At 43.2% G+C, this 17,949-nt stretch overlaps 1 protein-coding gene across 3 annotated transcripts; it reads left to right on the top strand.

Annotated features, from left to right (window-relative positions):
* The first annotated feature begins 8,330 nt into the window (after positions 1-8,330).
* HUS1 (HUS1 checkpoint clamp component) lies at positions 8,331-17,390 on the top strand. Of its 3 annotated transcripts, none has more exons than XM_054192580.1 (8): positions 8,334-8,528; positions 8,855-8,982; positions 9,497-9,673; positions 10,322-10,429; positions 11,413-11,487; positions 14,100-14,199; positions 14,492-14,677; positions 15,512-17,390. In XM_054192580.1, exons 1-8 carry the CDS (start codon positions 8,477-8,479, stop codon positions 15,592-15,594), a joined length of 909 nt encoding a protein of 302 aa, XP_054048555.1. In that variant the 5' UTR covers positions 8,334-8,476; the 3' UTR covers positions 15,595-17,390. The 3 variants fall into 3 exon arrangements, with proteins under 3 accessions (XP_054048557.1, XP_054048555.1, XP_054048556.1); XM_054192581.1 differs by having other exon boundaries at positions 8,340-8,528; positions 14,546-14,677; XM_054192582.1 differs by lacking the exon at positions 9,497-9,673 and having other exon boundaries at positions 8,331-8,528.
* The last annotated feature ends 559 nt before the right edge of the window (positions 17,391-17,949 follow it).

Here is a 17,949-nt window from a genome sequence, read left to right as displayed (position 1 = left end):
ACTCAACTTAATAAAGGAGATATTTACGCAAGTGATCTGTTTCTTGGTTATTTTAAATTTTAGTCTTAGATGGCTCAAATTCCTTGAGCTGCCGCATCACCCTGGAGATGTCTAGATGTTTGCTGCTGAAAAATTTCTGGGCTTTCTAAATAAAACCTGCATTTTGTGGCATGCTTTGACGAGGACAAAATGAATTCTGACATGGTTTAAACATCAAGTAGGAGACAGCTCAGTACTTGGTACAACCTGTCTCCTTGGGCTTCACGTACAGCCATGAGCCTGCCTCCAGAGAGCTGTTGATGATGCTGGATTCTCTACTAATTGCACAGGCCATAACCTGTTTGTTTTGGTTTTGTTTTTTTAAATCTCAGCATGATCGGGGCAAATGTATAGTGTTCATTTAGGGCTCTTCTGAGATTTTGTTACTGCTCACTGCTTCAATGCTAGTGTGAGATTAGTAGTCAGCTTCATAATACGTCTGGAATATTGGCCCAACAGCAAATCTCTGCCTGAAGATCCCTATGTATGTTAAAAAAGGTCTTAGTCCCTTTGGAGCTCCATATACCCCTTCTTTATAACAAATATGAGCACAAATATGGAGACAGATGCCTCTCGGGTTATCAGCCTGCCTGTAGATCTGGCATATTATTTACTGATTTGGCAGGTTTTTTTTCTGGAAGCTGGTAGGATTTCCCAATAGAGGCTTTACATGATTCACTCGACATTAAAGCCCAAAAGTAAAACAGTATGTAGGCAGCGTATAGAAAAGGTCCATGAATTGAAAATGAATGGAAATGACTTAGCCATGAAGATACAAAGAGGAGTAAGCACTGCCTCCCTGAGAATTCTGAAGGTAATGCTATTTTAATAAAATGCACACAACTTGTTTTAGACAAAATTATTTAATTTAATTCAAACCAGCTTCTTGTGATTGTCCATATATTCAAAACTACTTCAATTTCAGTTTTGTGTAGAAGATGATAGAAAATAAACCTTGAAGTTCTCTTACTTCATCAATAAGAAACTGCATGTTGTGATTTATTCTTCATTCCATGTTTAAATTACTATCTTTTTCTTTTAAATTTGTGATGCATCACAATGGATCCATTAACCATATCAAAAATGTGTTAAAGACTGTATTTGGAATCTGAGCATTCGTTTGTGGCCTGTGTAGGCTTATGTTGTACTTCTTAATTTCTTGCTCAAAGGACCACTTGAGACAGGAGTTTTCAGTATTAAAACAAAGTGTATGAGAAAGGTGTGTTTCATTCAGTGTCCAGTTTCAAATTGGACACACTGATTAACCTTAACATCTAGATAAAAACAGTGTTCAGTTTCAACTCATTTAGGCAAAAAAAAACCTACTGAAGTTTTCCATAACAGCCAAAAAAAAGCTTAAAGCTGTCTTACCACCTCCTGGGTCCAGTGATATCCACGTGTTCAGAGCTGAGCTTCAGCAGACTGGGATCAGATCTCACAGACTTTTCAAGCCAAGCAATTGCCTGTTTATGGAAGCTGTAGGGGGAATGCCTGGTAAATTAAAGCTCTCTGTTCCCCTTTCTGTTACACTCAAACTCCTGTTGGAACAAAGGGATGTATCTGGAACTAAGAATGTGCTGTTAGTTTAGTCTAGTTAGGGTTATTAGATCAATTACAATAATACCCACTCGTAGTTCAAATTAATGCGGAAAGGAAAACTGATAGACAAAGAGCCTTTCCTAGTATCTATCCCGTTTCTGTAGTGTTATGCTCACCCTTCCAGTGTCCCTCTGGTTCTCAGGGTTGACATTCTCAGATTTTTCTTTCACTTTCTTTGTCTCTCCATCAAGCAACCTAAGTCAGATTCCCACAGTTAGGCAGTATGAATGCCTTCTTCCCTGAATGAGTATACTTTAAGTTATTTAGATGGGCAGAAAAACACAGAGCTTGTGATTTCATGTGCATGTAGAATTAATTTATTACGTAAATAAATAAGAAAAAAAAAGTGAAAAACACATTAACCAAGCTAACACTGTGGGAGAATGTGTTTTCAATCACAACAGGTAACTCTGTCACAGCAGAACTCACTAGGCCTAAGAGTTGGACAAGGACACAACAGTGTCACAAGCAAGAAGGGGATGGGCTGAGGAGATGCGTGGGTGGTGCTGCAGGTTCTGAGTTATCAAAGAGCAGAGGGGTACATGTGCTGTGACAAAGCTTCCTGCTGCGCAGACCCTTGTCTGCTGTATCAGGCTCTTGCACAAAGCTGTTTATACCTGCTGTAAAGGTGTATATGCCCTAGTACTTATGTTTTAAGCCAAGTGCATCTAGGTATGGGCAATCCCCAACATAAATACAGACTGGAGGATGAATGGATTGAGAGCAGCCCTGTGGAGAAGGCCTCAAGGATACTAGTGGGTGACAAATTGGGTATGAGCTGGGAATGGGCGCTTGCAGCCCAGAAAGCCAATCATATCCTGGGCTGCATTAAAGAAGCATGGCCAGCAGGTCGAGGGAGGTGATTCTGCCCCTCTATTCTGTTCGCTTAAGACCCCACCCAGAGTTCTGCACCCAGCTCTGCGATCCTCAGTACAACAAAGACATGGACCTGTTTGAGCAGGTCCAGAGGAGGGCCATGAAGACGATCAGATGGCTGGAGCACCTCTCCTGTGAAGAAAGGCTGAGAGAGCTGAGGCTGTTCAGCCTGGAGAAGGAAGGGTTCTGGGGAGACCTTACTGCAGCCTTTCAATATATGAAGGGGGCTTAAAGAAAGATGAAGAGGGACTTTTTGCTAGGACCTGTAGTAACAGGCCAAGGGCCAATGGTTTTCAACTGAAAGAGGGTAGATTTAGATTGGACATAAGGAAGACATTTTTTATAAGGGTGGTGAGACACTGGAACAGGTTGCCCAGGGAAGTTGTGGATGCCCCATCCCTGGAGGTGTTCAAGGCCAGGTTGGATGGGGCTTTGAGCAACCTGGTCTAGTGGAAGGTGTCCCTGACCATGGCAGAGGCGTTGGAGTAGGTGATCTTTAAAGGTCCCTCCAAATGCAAACCATTCTATGATTCTATGATACTCTTCTATGGTTTGAGTTAATAATCCAAGGGGAAATGGTTAGCGAGCTGCTACGCTACTTAGACGCACACAAGTCTATGGGGCCAGATGGGATCCACCCGAGGGTAATGAGAGAGTTGGCAGAAATGCTCACCAAGCCAGCTTCCATCATTTATCAGCAGTCCTGGCTAACTGGCGAGGTCATCGTTGACCAGAAGATAGCAAATGTGATGCCCATCCACAAGAAAGGCTGGAAGGAGGATACAGGGAACTACAGGCCTGCCAGTCTGACCTCGGTGATGGGGAAGGTTATGGAGCAGATCATCTTGAGTGCCATCATGTGGCACATACAGAACAACCAGGTGACCAGGCCCATCAGCATGGCTTTGTGAAAGGCAGGTCCTGCTTAACTAAACTTATCTTCTATGACAAGGTGCCCTGCTTAGTGGATGAGGGTAAGGCTGTGGATGTTGTCTACCTAGACCTTAGTAAAGAATGTGACACCTTTTCACACAGCGTTCTCCTGGAGAAACTGGCTGCTCATGGCTTGGATGGGTGTATGCTTCGCTGGGTAAAAAAACTGGCCGGATGGCCAGGCCCAAAGAGTGGTGGTGAATGGAGTTAAATCCAGTTGGCGATCAGTCACAAGTGGTGTTCCCCAGGGCTCAATATTGGGCCCAGTTCTGCTTAATATCTTTATCAATGATCTGGACGAGGGGACTGAGTGCACCCTCAGTAAGTTTGTAGATGACACCAAATTGGGCAGGAGTGTTAATCTGCTTGAGGGTAGGATGGGTCTACAGAGGGATCTGGACAGGTTGAATGGAGAGGCCAAGGCCAATGGTATGAGATTCAACAAGGCCAAGTGCTGGGTCCTCCACTTGGGTCATAACAACCCCATGCTGTGTTACAGGCTTGGGGAAGAGTGGCTGGAAAGCTGCCTGGCAGAAAAGGACCTGGAGGTATTGGTAGACAGCTGGCTGAATATGAGACAGCAGTGTGCCCAGGTCAATAGCAAGAAAGCCAACAGCATCCTGGCCTGTATCAGGAACAGTGTGGCTAGCAGGACTAGGGAAGTGATCGTCCCTCTGCTTGTTCCCCTGTACTCAGCACTGGTAGGGCTGCACCTTGAGTACCGTGTTCAGTTTTGGGCCCCTCACTACAAGAAAGACATTGAGGTTCTGGAGCATGTCCAGAGAACAACAACAAAGCTGGTGAGGGGTCTGGGGAACAAGTCTTACGAGGAGTGGCTGAGGGAACTGGGGTTCTTTAGCCAGGAGAAAAGGAGGCTGAGGGGAGACCTTATCACTCTGTACAACTACCTGGTGGGGGTTGGTGTCTTCTTCCAAGTAACAGGCAACAGGACAAGAGGAAATAGCCTCAAGTTGTGCCAGGGGATGTTTAGATTAGATATTAGGAAAAAATTTTACACTGAAAGGGTTATCAAGCATTGGAACAGGTTACCCTGGGAAGTGGTGGAATCGTCATCCCTGGAGGTATTTAAAAGATGTGTAGATATAGTGCTTAGGGACGTGGTTTAGTTGTAACTTGACAGTGCTAGGTTAACAGTTGGACTTGATGATCTTAAAGGTCTCTTGCAACCATAACGATTCTGTGATTCTATGAGTTTGGGTTAGGAGTTAGAGTTAGAAGGGTAAGGGTGTAGCTGAGGAATAGGGGTTAGGGTTAGTGCTGTGTTAAGATTATGGGAAAACATATAAAATCATTGCCTTTGAAACACAGAAACAAGGGTTGTGGTTATTTGACCTAATTGGGAATTGCCCATTCCCAGTGGGGAAAAAAAAAAAAAAGATTCAGAGAGGAAATGACTGATCAGAGTTCATTATATCAGTCTAGAAGGAGCTATATAGGTAATAGCAAATATATAAAACGTTCAGTAATGAGAGGTCTGAGAAGAGGGGCTAACCTTGAACATTCAAATAGAAATGAAACATTTGAAAATTCACTAGAAATGCCACATCACTGAGGTACTTTCCATTTATTTTCTTATCTTGTTTTAATGTTATAGCAAGTTCATAATGTGTAGCTTGACTTATTTTTTATTTTGTAATTGTCTGTATATAAATGACTCGCTGGAATATGAAGCATGAACAGAGTGTAGATATTACGTGAACATATATGTTCCTTTGCCTGCTTCCAATACATTACTTAAGTAAACTCTTAAAAGTACATTTACAGAAAATCTTGTACTGTGTCTCTTCCCTGATTACCTAGTCCTTTTTAATTAGGTATGTATAGTATGTATTCTCTGCCACAGTGCTTAAGCCTGAAACAGCTCTTTCTAAATGGATGACAAATATAGGTAATATGATTCAGCAGATTAATTTCTTAGAAGCTATAAGACATTCTAAAAAAGTTGCATTATCAAATACAACGAAGATCTACAGCATAACTAACTAGGCAAATCTAAAACAAAGGTTTGCAGTGTTAACTTCTACCCCTCTGACTGGGAACAGAGCTGGAAACAGATCTCATTCTATTCTCCTTTTTCTGAAGCCATCAGTATTCTAGGCTTGGCTGCTTTAAAAATACTTCCTAGCTTGATGGCTAAAGACTAAGCTGGTGGAGTTAGGCAAACATCCTACATCTTCTTCCCACTCTACGCACTCCAGAAAGCAAATGCTCACCATTCCAAAAAAAGTATTCTGTTGACAGCCATCTGGTAGAACCCAGAGGGACTGACATGCAGGCAAGCCTCAACCATGACTGTTTTGCAAGTATTTGTGACACATTTCTGTTAAAAATGAATTCATCTAAAAAGGTGGGGAAAAAGCTAAGAAGTCACCTTGATCTCAAGCAACAGCTTTGAGCACTGGAATGCCATGGTTGGATTCTGAAACAACATGTAGAAGTTTTTGTAGAGTATTTATAAATAAAGGGAGAAGTAGTATTTGCACAGAACTTAGAAACTATTTAGTTCCCAAAGTTATGTGTGCTCTTATAAGAGCTGACATAACAAAGAAACACCAGCAAAAGTCATTAAGTTGCTTTCACTGGCTGTCAGATGGTGGAGACTGCTGCGTGAAATGTTGGGACACACCACTAGCAGAAATGATAGTGGACCGTTGAGTAGAAATAATTGTCAGGCAAGGAGAGGAGAGAAAGGAACAGTCTCTTAGCTTTGAAGACCTCAACTTGGCTTAAACTGGAACTTGAGACCCTGAACGAAATCAAGATGTTAAATGTGAATGAAAGTTAATGAAGGAAGGGGTTAACCTACTAGGTGACTTATCTCTCAAGATGAAGACCATAAAATTGTTGCTGTTACAGTTCTTCCTAGGTATTCTTGCAATCTGGGCAAGTAAAACTCCACTGGGCTGACCATCTAGTTCCTCCTTATTCATCCCTGACTTATTAAGAATTTCCAAGTCACCCCTCTAGGAATAATTTTTTTCCGCCTTTGCAGTTGCTACTTTCCCACTTTACCTGCCCTTTTCCTGCTATACCTATCAGGGATCCCCCATTCTCCAAATGTAGTCACCTCACCCAGGGGTCTACCGATTAAAGTAGAGCCTGGAGTGATAAAGAATTGTTTCTGTCATCCTGGGGCCCAATGGGCCCCATGACGCCTCTGTCCTGGTTTCAGCTGGGATAGAGTTAATTTTCTTCCTAGTTGCTGCTGCGTTTTGGATTTAGTATGAGAATAATTTTGATAACACATACTGTTTTAGTTGTTGCTAAGTAATGTTTACAGAAATCAAGGACTTTTTTCAGCTTCCCATAGAAGCTGAGAGGGAGCACAGACAGAACAAGCTGGCCAAAGGACTATTCCATACCACAGATGTCATGCTCAGTATATAAATGGGGGTTGGCTGGGAGGGCAAGGATCCATGATCCCTGCTCGGGATAGACTGTGCAATAGATCATCGGATGGTGAGAGCAATTTGTGTTGCATCACTTTATTTTGTATATTTTTTTATCATTATTTTTATTATTATTCTTCTCTTCAGTTACTGTTCCATTAAACTGTCTTCATCTCAGCCCACAAGGTTTTTTTTTCTCCTTCTCCCTACCCTACCAGTGAGTGGGAGGTGAGCAAACAGCTGTGTGGTCCTAATTGCTGGCTGGGGTTAAACCATGACCAATGCAACAACAGCAGGCAACAGAAATGGGAACTCATAAAACATGAGGGTGTAGTATATTCACAGATACTGTGTAAGAGATTTCACAGTGAACTACCATCTTGTTAGAATGACTTTTATCAGGGAAATGCTATTCTGAAAAATACAGTGAATATCAAACCACCATGCTGAGTTGATTGGTTGAAGATTTGAATTGGGATTGATTCTGCCAAACCCTGCTGCACTGGACTGATTTCTCTAAGAAAATGTTCAGCTGATTTCTGCAAAGTGTACAGGGCCTGGGAGCAACACAGCCAGAGAATAACCTCTCCCAAACCCATTGCTCTTTCTCTAAATATGTAGATCCACGATTGCTTCTTTTGGTCTTTAGTTTTTTTCCATAATGACTGTATCAAAAGACAGCATCAAGGTGCTGTGAGCAGCATCCCAACAGTATTTCAAAATCAAATGTGAGAAAGGTGATTTAGCTGACCTGAGGAACTTGCAGTGTGACAAAAGCACACCAGACAATCTTGAGGAACCTAAGAGGACAGCACTAGAAAACCATCTCTGCAAATGCTGCAGTTTTCAAGGACTACAAGGAACCAAGAATATCATAGAGGCAAAGGACCAAATCTCCTGTACGAAACAGGCATGCCGCACACAGGGACAGGTATAGCAAGGTTTTCCTTCACTTTGTACGTCCTTCAACTATTCCGGTCTCTTCATAAACCCCTGCACACCATGCACTAAGCTCCAGTAGCCCTGGGCAAAGGGAGCCTGTCTTACCTGAGGTGCCTGGTCTGACAAAGAGATGCTTTCTCAACAAACTTTTGGTTGCCCAGCCCTTTCTGGATGGCCTGGCTAGCGATGGGGCAGCAATGGAAAGGCCCATTAGAGAGCTCTGCTTTCTTACGTGACTGTTGCTTTCCTCCCTCCCTACTGCTTCATGTCGTGCATAGCACTTCACCCAGGGCCAGAGTCTGGGCCTGGCCCCTGCCAGGGGCTGACGGCTTCCCGTTGAAGAGGAAAATTCCTCGCAACATTGGGGCAGGGACCCATACAGATATTTGGATTTATAGATATATCCTGGGGGTGCCGAGAAATTCTACTCCGAGGCCAGCTCTGCGGCCCCGGCTCCGGCGACCGCCAGTGCTGCCGAGGGAGGCCACCCGCGGCAGCAGAGCCCGCCTCTGCGCAGCAAGGAAAGCGGCTGCAATGGCTGCTCCCTGCCTGGCGTCCTTTGCCCAGAGGCCGTGCTTTCCCTGACCGACTCCTGCCCGGGCCCGCCCTGGGCCGTACCTCTAGCGGCGGGCGGTGCTGCGGAAGCGGGCGGGGCCGGCTGCGGGCTGGGCGCCGCCATGCGATTTCGGGCTAAGATCGTGGATCTCGCCTGCCTCAACCACTTCAGCCGTGAGTTTGCCAGGGCGGGGAGGTACCGGGGCGGAGGACGGCAGTGCCTCGGCGAGTGGCCGGGGCCGCCTTTCCCGGGGAAAGGGAAGAGGAAGGGCGTGCGCGCCGGCGGACTCCGTCCCGTGGCGGGCCCCGTGAGGCCTAGGCCGCGCGCCCACAGGCCTTTCCCGGGGGGACGCAGCGTGGGGCGTTTTCCTTCGCCCCGAGCGCTTGGGAGTTTCCGCAGCAGCACGAGCTGCGTTTTTGGACAACGAATATTTCACCCCTGCCCCTGGGATGAGATGTGTGAAGTGCTTCTTGCTGTAACGTCCCTCTCTCTCCTCCAGGTGTAATTAACACAATCGCCAAGTTAGCCAAGACCTGCACCCTGTGCCTTACTGACAGCAAGCTGTATTTCATTCTCTCTGATAAAGTAGCAAATGGAGGTGTCAGTATGTGGTGTGAGCTGTGCCAGGTAAGCCCAGGGAAGTTCAATAACCATATGTCATTGAAAACAAAGAGCGTGCAGTTGTGTCTGGCATATGAGGTGTTTCTTGTACACTTAGCCCTCTCCTGAGATGCGCCAGGTCTCTCGAGGCTTGTCTGGTCACTGAAGGCACTCTTTTCGCAGGACTGCCTTTGAGTTGCACAGGCCTGGTGTTTCTGGCTAGACATCCCCTTTACCTTGGTTGTCACTTCAAGTGTGTGCTGACCCACAAAGGTCTGCCCAAAACTGGAAACAGCAAAGCATAGCTCATGTGTCACACCCTTGTTTTGAGGACTCATAGGTGTTAGGGGAGGATCTTAAATGAATAGGTTTAGCCTGAAGCAATGGGCCTTCACGCTTATGCAGCCTGTCCTGGTTCCTGCAGGTGATGCCAGGCAGAAAAAAGCTTCCCATTGCATGCACGCAGTTCTAAACTTACCCCTCTATTTGATTGGTTTTTTTCATTTGCTCTATTTTATTTCCCAATTTTCAAAAATTGTAGGGGAATTTCTTCGATGAATTTCAGATGGAAGGAGTAGCTGCAGAGCACAACGAAATCTATTTAGAGTTGGTGCCTGAGAACCTGTCACGAGCCTTAAAAACTGCCCAGAATGCTAAGGCAGTGAAAATCAAGTTGACTAACAAACACTGTCCCTGTCTCCGAGTTGCTGTGGAGTTAGTAAGTGCAACCATGCCTTTACCTTCATTATTAAGAAAAAGCTCTTAAGTGCTTTTCTTAAGATCAAATAGATGCTTTAGTAGTCTTTGGTGTAATTCTAGAAAACAAAATAAAAGTCATGCCATTTTTCTAGCCTTTCCATTTCACTAGTCTTTCCTGCCGTCATGATTGGTAGCACACAGAAACAGCTTTGTATTTTCCAAAAGGCAAGGAAGAATGAAAGCTATGTGGTTGAAGCACCTCTTTCTAATGTCTACTTTTCTCCATTCCTTCATTCTCTAAATCTTCTCATTGAAGCCATAAAGTGAAGGAGCTTTCAGTGTAGTGTTTGGCTCTTTGTTTTGCTTTTGATTGTCCTGCCATTCCACTTCAGACTGCTGTCTTCTGAATTTTTTTTTGCAGTTAACACCTCTTGACGGATTCACCTCTTCAGCTCTAAGGATAGTTTATAGATACTAATGACTCATATCTCACCACATCTTCCTTATTCAAAAGGCTTAATAGTGGATCGATAGACACCTGTGTAAAACTGGAACTGAGTGTCTGGGGCACTTGGATTTTAGTACTTCCCAGAGTGGGTCTGAAAAATTTGAATTCTGAATTCGAGTCCTGTTTATAACTGCAACAGCATCCTCTCTCTCCCTCAAGCCATCCTTATCAAGCAGCAGTAGGATTGTGACACATGATATTCCTGTGGGGGTTATTCCCAGAAGATTGTGGAATGACTTCAGAGAGCCCAGTGTGCCAGACTTTGATGTAAGCCTCTGTTTTTATATTCCCTACAGACAGGGGAGGTTGCAAGTGGAATGGTATTACTGTGGAGTATACTACTGGTGGGTTTTGCAGAGGAAGTGAAAGGAAAGAGGGAAGACCTCTAGCTTCCACTAGAGGTTTGGACAGCAATGGGTCATGGCTTCCATCTTGACAAGAGACTCCAGAACCTGTACAGACAGAGCAGGTGATTACCAGTTGTTGCTGTGATATTCAGGGCGGAGGAAGGGAGGCACAAGGAATTGCGTGGCTTTAGGCAGGAGCCCCTCGAAACCACACAGATTTAGACTGTTACAGCTGTATAGGTACCAAGTGGCCCAAATAATCTGTTCTTTGTGAAATTCATGGCCTGCCTGGCCAAGTTAGGTATAGATGTGTAGATGTGTTTCCTCTTGATTTTTATATATCTTCTCCTTTTTGACTTTTAGCGGAGTTGCAAGGAGAGGTCTTTGTGCAAACATGCTCCTATTTGAGGTTATGGATGTCTGTTACCTCTATAGCTAAGAGTGTTTAAATTCTGAAGGCATATGACTCAGTAGAAACTTGATGTATTTTGTTCTGTTATTTCAGATTTACACTGATGCAGTTCCAGAAATAATTATAGTACTATGGGAATCACGTTCTTTCCTTTTTGGCTGTAGTATTATACCATACTATATATTGTAGTATTATATTATTGACTGCTCAGTAACCCAGATGTGGGTTCATGTGAGAATCTGGTCTGCAAAAACCTGTCTCTTTTGAACGCAGACTTGGGATAGCATGTCTGAAGCAATTGCTAGAGCAATGGCCTGTTGGTATAATGGAAAAGTCTTTCTCTATTTCTGAGGTATTTGCTGATTTCAGGTAAATATTGTGCTCCCTGCACTCAAGTCTAAAATAAGATGGAATTGAAGGGAGAAATAAATGCATCACATCCCAGTCACACATGAAATATTTGTGCAAATGCAGTTCTTATGTCTTTCTAGGTCAGTATTTACTTACCAGTGCTGAAAACAATGAGGAGTGTTGTGGAGAGAATGAAGAATCTCAGCAATTCCATTGTAAGTTAAGGCACTTCAGGTGTGTGTCCTACAGACCTTATTTTATCTTGGACATAGCATGTTTCCCGGGTGCCCTCATGTTACATTTTATTTTGGGATGGGTCAGACATTGAACTAAAGGCACTTGAAGACTGTGTAAGGGCTGAAGAAACTGATGGGATTTATTTTAGGATTTACACAGAAGAACTCATACTGGGCTTCCCAGAAAGTGGTGCTCTTTGTACTGAATCCTTGAAAGAACAAGAACATTGTGTTGCTACAAGCCGCTCTTCATAGCTGGTGAGAAATTGCAGTCTGTCAGGAATCCAGCTGGAGGCATTCCAGGTGATTTCATTAAAGAAATGCCTATTAAGTGAGTCTTCTGTTAGGTGTCTGTGTGAATGAACTTTAGGTAAACTTGAGGTAGGATTTAAAGGAAATCCTACTAATAGCTGGATGTCATCCTGTGCTTTAGACTCTGACGTGGTGTCATGGTTTAAATACAGTCAGCAACTGAGCACCACGCAGCCCCAGTCAGATGGGGGAGAGAACCAGAAGAGTAAAAGTGAGAAAACCCGTGGCTTGGGATAAAGAAAGTTTAATAAGTAAAGCAAAAGCCGTGTATGCGAGCAAAGCAAAACAAGGAATTCATTCACTGCTTTCCATTGGCAGGCGGGTATTGAGCCATTTCCAGGAAAGCAGGGCTCCATCGCATGTAATGGTTACTTGGGAAGACAAGCGCCATCACTCCAAACGTTCCTCCCTTCCTTTTTCTTCCCCCAGCTTTATATGCTGAGCATGATGTCATACGATATGGAATATCCCTTTGGTTAGTTGTGCTGGCTATGTCCTCTCCCAACTTTTTGTGCACCTCAAGCCTGCTTACTAGTGAGGTGATGTGAGAAGCAAAGGCCTTGGCTATATGTAAGCACTGTTCATCAATAAATAAAACATCCCTGTCATTATCAACACTGTTCCCAGCACAAATCCAAAACATAGCCCCATACTAGCTACTATGAAGAAAATTAACTCTATCCCAGACAAAACCAGCACATGTGGTGGGTTTCCAGTTCACTCTGGGTTTCTGGAGTGCTGGTGGGCCTTCCATTGAAAGAAGCCCTCTGCAGTTGGCTGGAATAAGGGTTTGGTTTTTCTAAGTTGTTGCTCACAATCACTGGAATTGACTGACATGAAAGTTAGCAAGTAAGCATAGAGCTTTGGAATATTTTGGGTTTGGGGCTGTTCATACCAATTTTTATAAATGGGAAATTTTCTGTAAATTGAGAATCTTGAAATTGGCACAGTCTCAGTCTTCCAAGGCTTGGAAGAGTTGAGAGATTACCCTGGGCTTCTGGCAATTTTGCAAACGGCAGTCATCCTGTAAATGCAACTCTTATCCTTTGTCAGTCTTTTGGGAGGTTTATTTTTTCTCTCTCCTTCCTTCCCCCGTGTCCTCAGTGGAAGTGCTTACACACAACTAAGCATGGTGTATAACTGCTTTGTTTACAGAGTTGAGGATCTCTTCTCACACAGGATGGCTGTATGATGGGATTGAACTTTGATGTTTAGCAACACTCAGAAGAGGTAGCATATCAACACTTGGCATACCCACCTTCCTAATTTCCTTACCTCCAGGCAGGAAATTTCCTTACCTCCTTTCAAGCAGGAAAATAAACAAATCTCTGTGAAATAGCTTTGATAGCTCTAAGGGAGGAGGCAGACTACGTGCGTCTTCTACACGCTTTCCTGTTATTAAAGAACAAAAATGTCAAGTGTCACAATTAAATACTTGTGCTAGATGCATCTTGGTGATAAAACTGGTCAGGATGAGTGCTGCAAAAAGGGCTTAGAAGCTCTTTCAAATAGTACTTGGCCATTGTTTGGGAGGATTCAGTTGTGGGCATCTCCCATTCTATGGGAGATTCTGTTTGTGATATGTGCCTCTTAAAATTATTGAGAATTCTTCTAATCACAGAGATTAAGTGCTTAGATGTGATTTAGGAATCCTCTGATCTGCTTGGGATTTGTGTAAGATCTTATATGGTCTCCTCTTGGTGGTGACTTTGTCAGGATGGGATTTGAAAACTTTTCAGCACTTCTGCAGGATTTCTAGCAGTTCAAAGTTGTGCTTGGAGTTACTGCTGTGGTGCAGCTGTTTGCTTTTAAGTCTTGGAAAGCAACACTGCAACTGCAGGTCAACTATTGGTGCATCCTGTTTCCTGTCTGTGGACTGGGTAGGTTTCTTTCTGTTTGTTGAAAAGCTGGACGGAAATGCAGGAAAACTTGCATTTCTCCAGCTTCAGTCTCTCATTTCTAAAGCCTTTTTCTCAGCATGTGAACTTCCCAAAGCCAGTACTTTTTCTAAAAGTACTGGAGAGCAATTGAATTTCTTTTTTTTTTTTTTTTTTATAATTTCAGGGAGGTTGGTCTAAGATAATTCATACAGGAATGATGAGAAATGCATTTTTACGTGAACATTCAAATGTTCAAACCATGTTCAAAAAGTACAGTTAAGCTGTGAAGGCACCGAAGTGCTCCTGGAAGCTTGTATTTGAACAAAGATGCACTTTATTCTTCTATATTTCTGCAGTGTGAGAGTGGCTTGCCTAAAATTGTGATTGATTGTATTGCAGGTGATTGAAGCAAATTTGAGTGGAGAAATGAACTTGAAAATAGAAACTGACTTAGTATCTGTAACAACACATTTTAAAGACTTGGGAAATCCTCCCTGGGGTAAGTTTCCCTGTTTGTTGCCTCTTGTGTCTCTCATCGCTTAAGTCTGATGCTGATAACAGTACTTACCTTCTGTTAGTCCTTACAAATAGCATCAAGTACTTTGAAGTCTTCAAAAGAAACCTTAAAAAGAAAAGTGGCCAATGGCTGTTTCGTGTTTATGGGGGTAGTCTCTTCCAGTATCCTCGACAACTGTAGGAAAACTGGGCTTTGTCTTCCTTGCACTGCTGTTTCTGAAAAACACCACATTTGAGTTCCAGCTGTTCGGTGATTATCAGGTGTGTTCTTATAGGTGTCAAAACTCCTTCTGATGTTTTGACTAAGTGTGGCGTTCTTATGCTTTTAGCATCAGAGGATGGATGTCAAAGTTCTGCTCAAGGCAGAGATCTGGAAAGCATGGCTGAGGCACGCATAGACATCAAGAAACTGCAGCAGCTGCTTGCTGGACAGCAGGTCAATCCCACAAAAGCATTGTGCAGTAAGTTCAACAGCTCTGCTTGCAGACTCCAGTTAAGGAGGGATGTTTGCCATGCTTGTAATCTTAGCAAACAGCATATCTTCTGTTTTGTCTGTTTGAAACATTTTTACTGTACCTGAGGACTTCTAATATTTCTCTTTGTAGGCAGTAAGCTTCAGGCCTTAGGCCTGAAAAAAACATGAAAGAAAAATGAAGCCAGGCCCTTTTATAAGTATGAAGCTGAATACTCAGATTGGCTAATCATGAGTGTCGTCTTCTTGTTTTTGTTTTAACGTTACTATTTTTTATTATATTGAGGTGTTATTTTTTTGAAAGACTTAAAACAAAGCCCCTAATTTCTGGCAGAGAAACTGGGATTTACTGACATGTTTGCTTTGGTTTTGTTTCTCATATGCTTTCCTACATTCGTCACCAAATTGATTGTAATACCAAAATGCTTTTTATGCAGCTGGTGTTTCTAACCATAGAAATGATATGTTCTTTCTGCAGAAGGCTATGCAGGGTTTTATATCCTATTTTGATAACTCTGTATGCTTTTCCTGGGAACATCTGTATGTTTTGATTCACAGATGCTAAGAATTTCCCAAGGGAGATTTAATGCATGGGTATAGCATTATAGGCCTATACATTACATATTTATTATTTGATATCAGCTTTCATAGACTCTTTAGTCAATGCTTCATAGACTCTCAAAGACCTAAATACTACAGGATGATATGTCTAGTCATCCTTCTGTTGGAAGTGGTAGAAGTATTGTATTCTTATGGTGGCATTCTGTAGAAGATTTAATTTTAAAATATTTTTCCTGCTTTAAACTGGATTTTCTCTTTACAGATATTGTAAGTAAAAGAGTTGTCCACTTCATCTTGCTTCATGAGGATGTTTCACTGCAGTATTTTATTCCAGCACTTGCCTGAATGTTTTGGAATCTCAGTCATTTTCCAACCTGAGGCCTTTTCTGTGAAGTCTGAAAACTTTCATGAGTTGCTGGAGTACTCTCATGTGATCCGCTGTTAGATGCAGCCTTCAGATGGACATTATTTCTATATTTATGAAATTATTTGAAATATCTCCTCATTCAGAAAGCAATTTTTTGTGAAGAGTTATATGCTGTGAAAGACACAACGCCAGGGAGCTGGCATATCTGACCGTTAAGGGGAGCAAAACTGAAATTTGTATGTGCTTTTGGGATGCTTTGAGCTGTGGGGAAGGCAACATAATATTCTTTTTTTCTCGTCAACAAACATAAAGGCAGAATTGACCTCTGGAGCTGCTGCTAGGTGTTAAGCAGCTCTAAGTTAAGGGATCTCTGAGCAAGCTGTCATACCTCTACAGAGCAGGAGAGCCCTCTGGAGGGTTGACAGATTGGTATTTGCCTGGGCAGGTAAGCAGAGCCCTCCTGAAGTGGTGCTGGATTGACTTTTCTTCCAGCAGTGGTGTAAAAGGACTCGATGCTGCTGCATGTTGTGCAGCAGAAATGTGTCTGAGGCAGAGGAGCTTCCTGCGGCTGCCAGCATATAACAGGATGTAACAGATGCTAAGGAGCACCAGCAATTCAGCAGCGTCTGTTTGTACCTGGTAGTAACTTTTGATCTGACTTGCTCCAGCATACCTCAGTAGTTCTGTTAGTGCTGACGTGTTTAGCTCTTGGCCTGAGAGGATGAAATAAACAGTCTGAATTACCTTGTTAATGTGGGCAGTGAAGGTCTCTGTCTGTGTATGGAATGAATATCATAGGAGGGCATGTGTGAACACAGCAATTGGTGTGAAATAAAGGGCAAGTTATCTGTGGATCCCATTTTTTTCCCCTCTGCAGGTGGAAAGCATTGTACAACCTGTGTCATCATGGCATCACACATGGTGAGATTGTATCTAAACCCTGATGCCAGGCAGCCAAGAGCATGACTAAGTCTCACTAACAGGAGTACTGCCCCTGCTTCTGCATCCTGGTTATCTTCTGAGATCTTTTCCTCTTTATTCCATGTGAGATTGTATTTGTTATTCAGCCGTGTTCTGTATAGCCTTTGATGTTCCACAGGGTTTTGAGTATCTTGTGAAACTTTTTGTTTTAGAAATAGTGAGTCTTTGCTGCCAAATAGGACTGGGAGTTTCTGCTAGATGGTAACTCTTGTGGTCAGTAGTATTGGTTTTGGGTTGGTTTTTTTTCAAGGGTCATTGAGGTTAAGGGAGCAATTAATCTTCCTGTTCTTGCAGATTCAAATGGTCAAGAGAACGCTGAAGGAGAGGAATGTTAGGCTTCTTTGCCTTCTTCCACCATTTCTATCAGATTAACCAGGAGGCATCTTTCAAATCCTGTTAGTTTTCATGGGCAACTGCAATTACGTAGCAATCTGTAAGATGAAAATAGCTGTGCGCCAGGTTACAGCAGTTGTATGATAAGAGGTATGTGATACATATTCCTGGATTTTCTCCTGAGGAGAAGGGAAGAACTGTCAAGAGTACGATACAGAGTATGCACTATAAAAGTAGGCTTTGAAATCTTTGGATTTTCTCCTTTGAAAAATGTGTTCTGTAAAACCTGATGGAAATGGCTTTTTCTGGTATAGCATAGGAACTAGTAATAGTGGCCTCTTGACTATGCTGGCTCTATGATTGCTTTTTTAAAAAAGAAGTTATCATTGCAAGAAAATTAGGCGGGTTTTTTGTAATAAAAAATAAATAAAAGTGGGAGTAATGCTGGTACAGGACAGGAGTATGCAGTGAGATGTCCATTTCGTATTCTGGAGGGGAAGAGGCTAGGCAGACCAACAGAGGTGAAGTCTCTCCAGCCTTCCCACCTAAATACAGCACAAGGATTACAGCTGAGCCTTGCCATCCATTTGACGCGTACATGGTGATCAGAGGCAAAATAATAATTATTCGTGTTCAAACCTTCTGTCGTCTGTGAATCCAAGTGTCAGAGCCCTGAGGGCAGTATTGGGCCTTAATGGCCCTAAGCAGCCTCACCAGGGATCCCTGCCCACCCCTGTCCATGAGCCTGCAGATCCTATTTCAGCTTGGGCTGTGGCATCCCCTGCTCTCCTAAGCTGTGTTCTAGGTGAGCCTGGGCCAAACCTATTCCTGAATTGATGTTTCAGTTTCCTGGATTGGCTTTGGATGGGAGCTGTTGTTCTCGCCACCTGGTTCTGCTTGCCTGGTTTAGATTCTGTGAGCCTGTGCCCCAGTTGCTGGGGTGCTGCTTAGTCTGCATTATGTCCACCCTCTGCTCCTGGCTCCTTGTTGCTCCTGGAGCAGCCTTGCTCTTGCTGCTC

Source organism: Rissa tridactyla, chromosome 2 (assembly GCF_028500815.1).
Source record: "Rissa tridactyla isolate bRisTri1 chromosome 2, bRisTri1.patW.cur.20221130, whole genome shotgun sequence".
NCBI lineage: Eukaryota > Metazoa > Chordata > Aves > Charadriiformes > Laridae > Rissa > Rissa tridactyla.
Note: the sequence above shows the minus strand (reverse complement) of the source record. Positions and strands in the feature narration are given on the sequence as shown.

What these genes read in the sequence shown, in the direction of transcription:
- HUS1 (XM_054192580.1), top strand. Translation starts at nt 8,477, where the DNA reads ATGCGATTTCGGGCTAAGATCGTGGATCTCGCCTGCCTCAACCACTTC. An exon ending in TCCGAGTTGCTGTGGAGTTA is followed by an intron (nt 9,674 to 10,321) that starts GTAAGTGCAACC and finishes CTCTCCCTCAAG; the next exon opens with CCATCCTTATCAAGCAGCAG. An exon ending in CTTGGGAAATCCTCCCTGGG is followed by an intron (nt 14,200 to 14,491) that starts GTAAGTTTCCCT and finishes GTGTTCTTATAG; the next exon opens with GTGTCAAAACTCCTTCTGAT.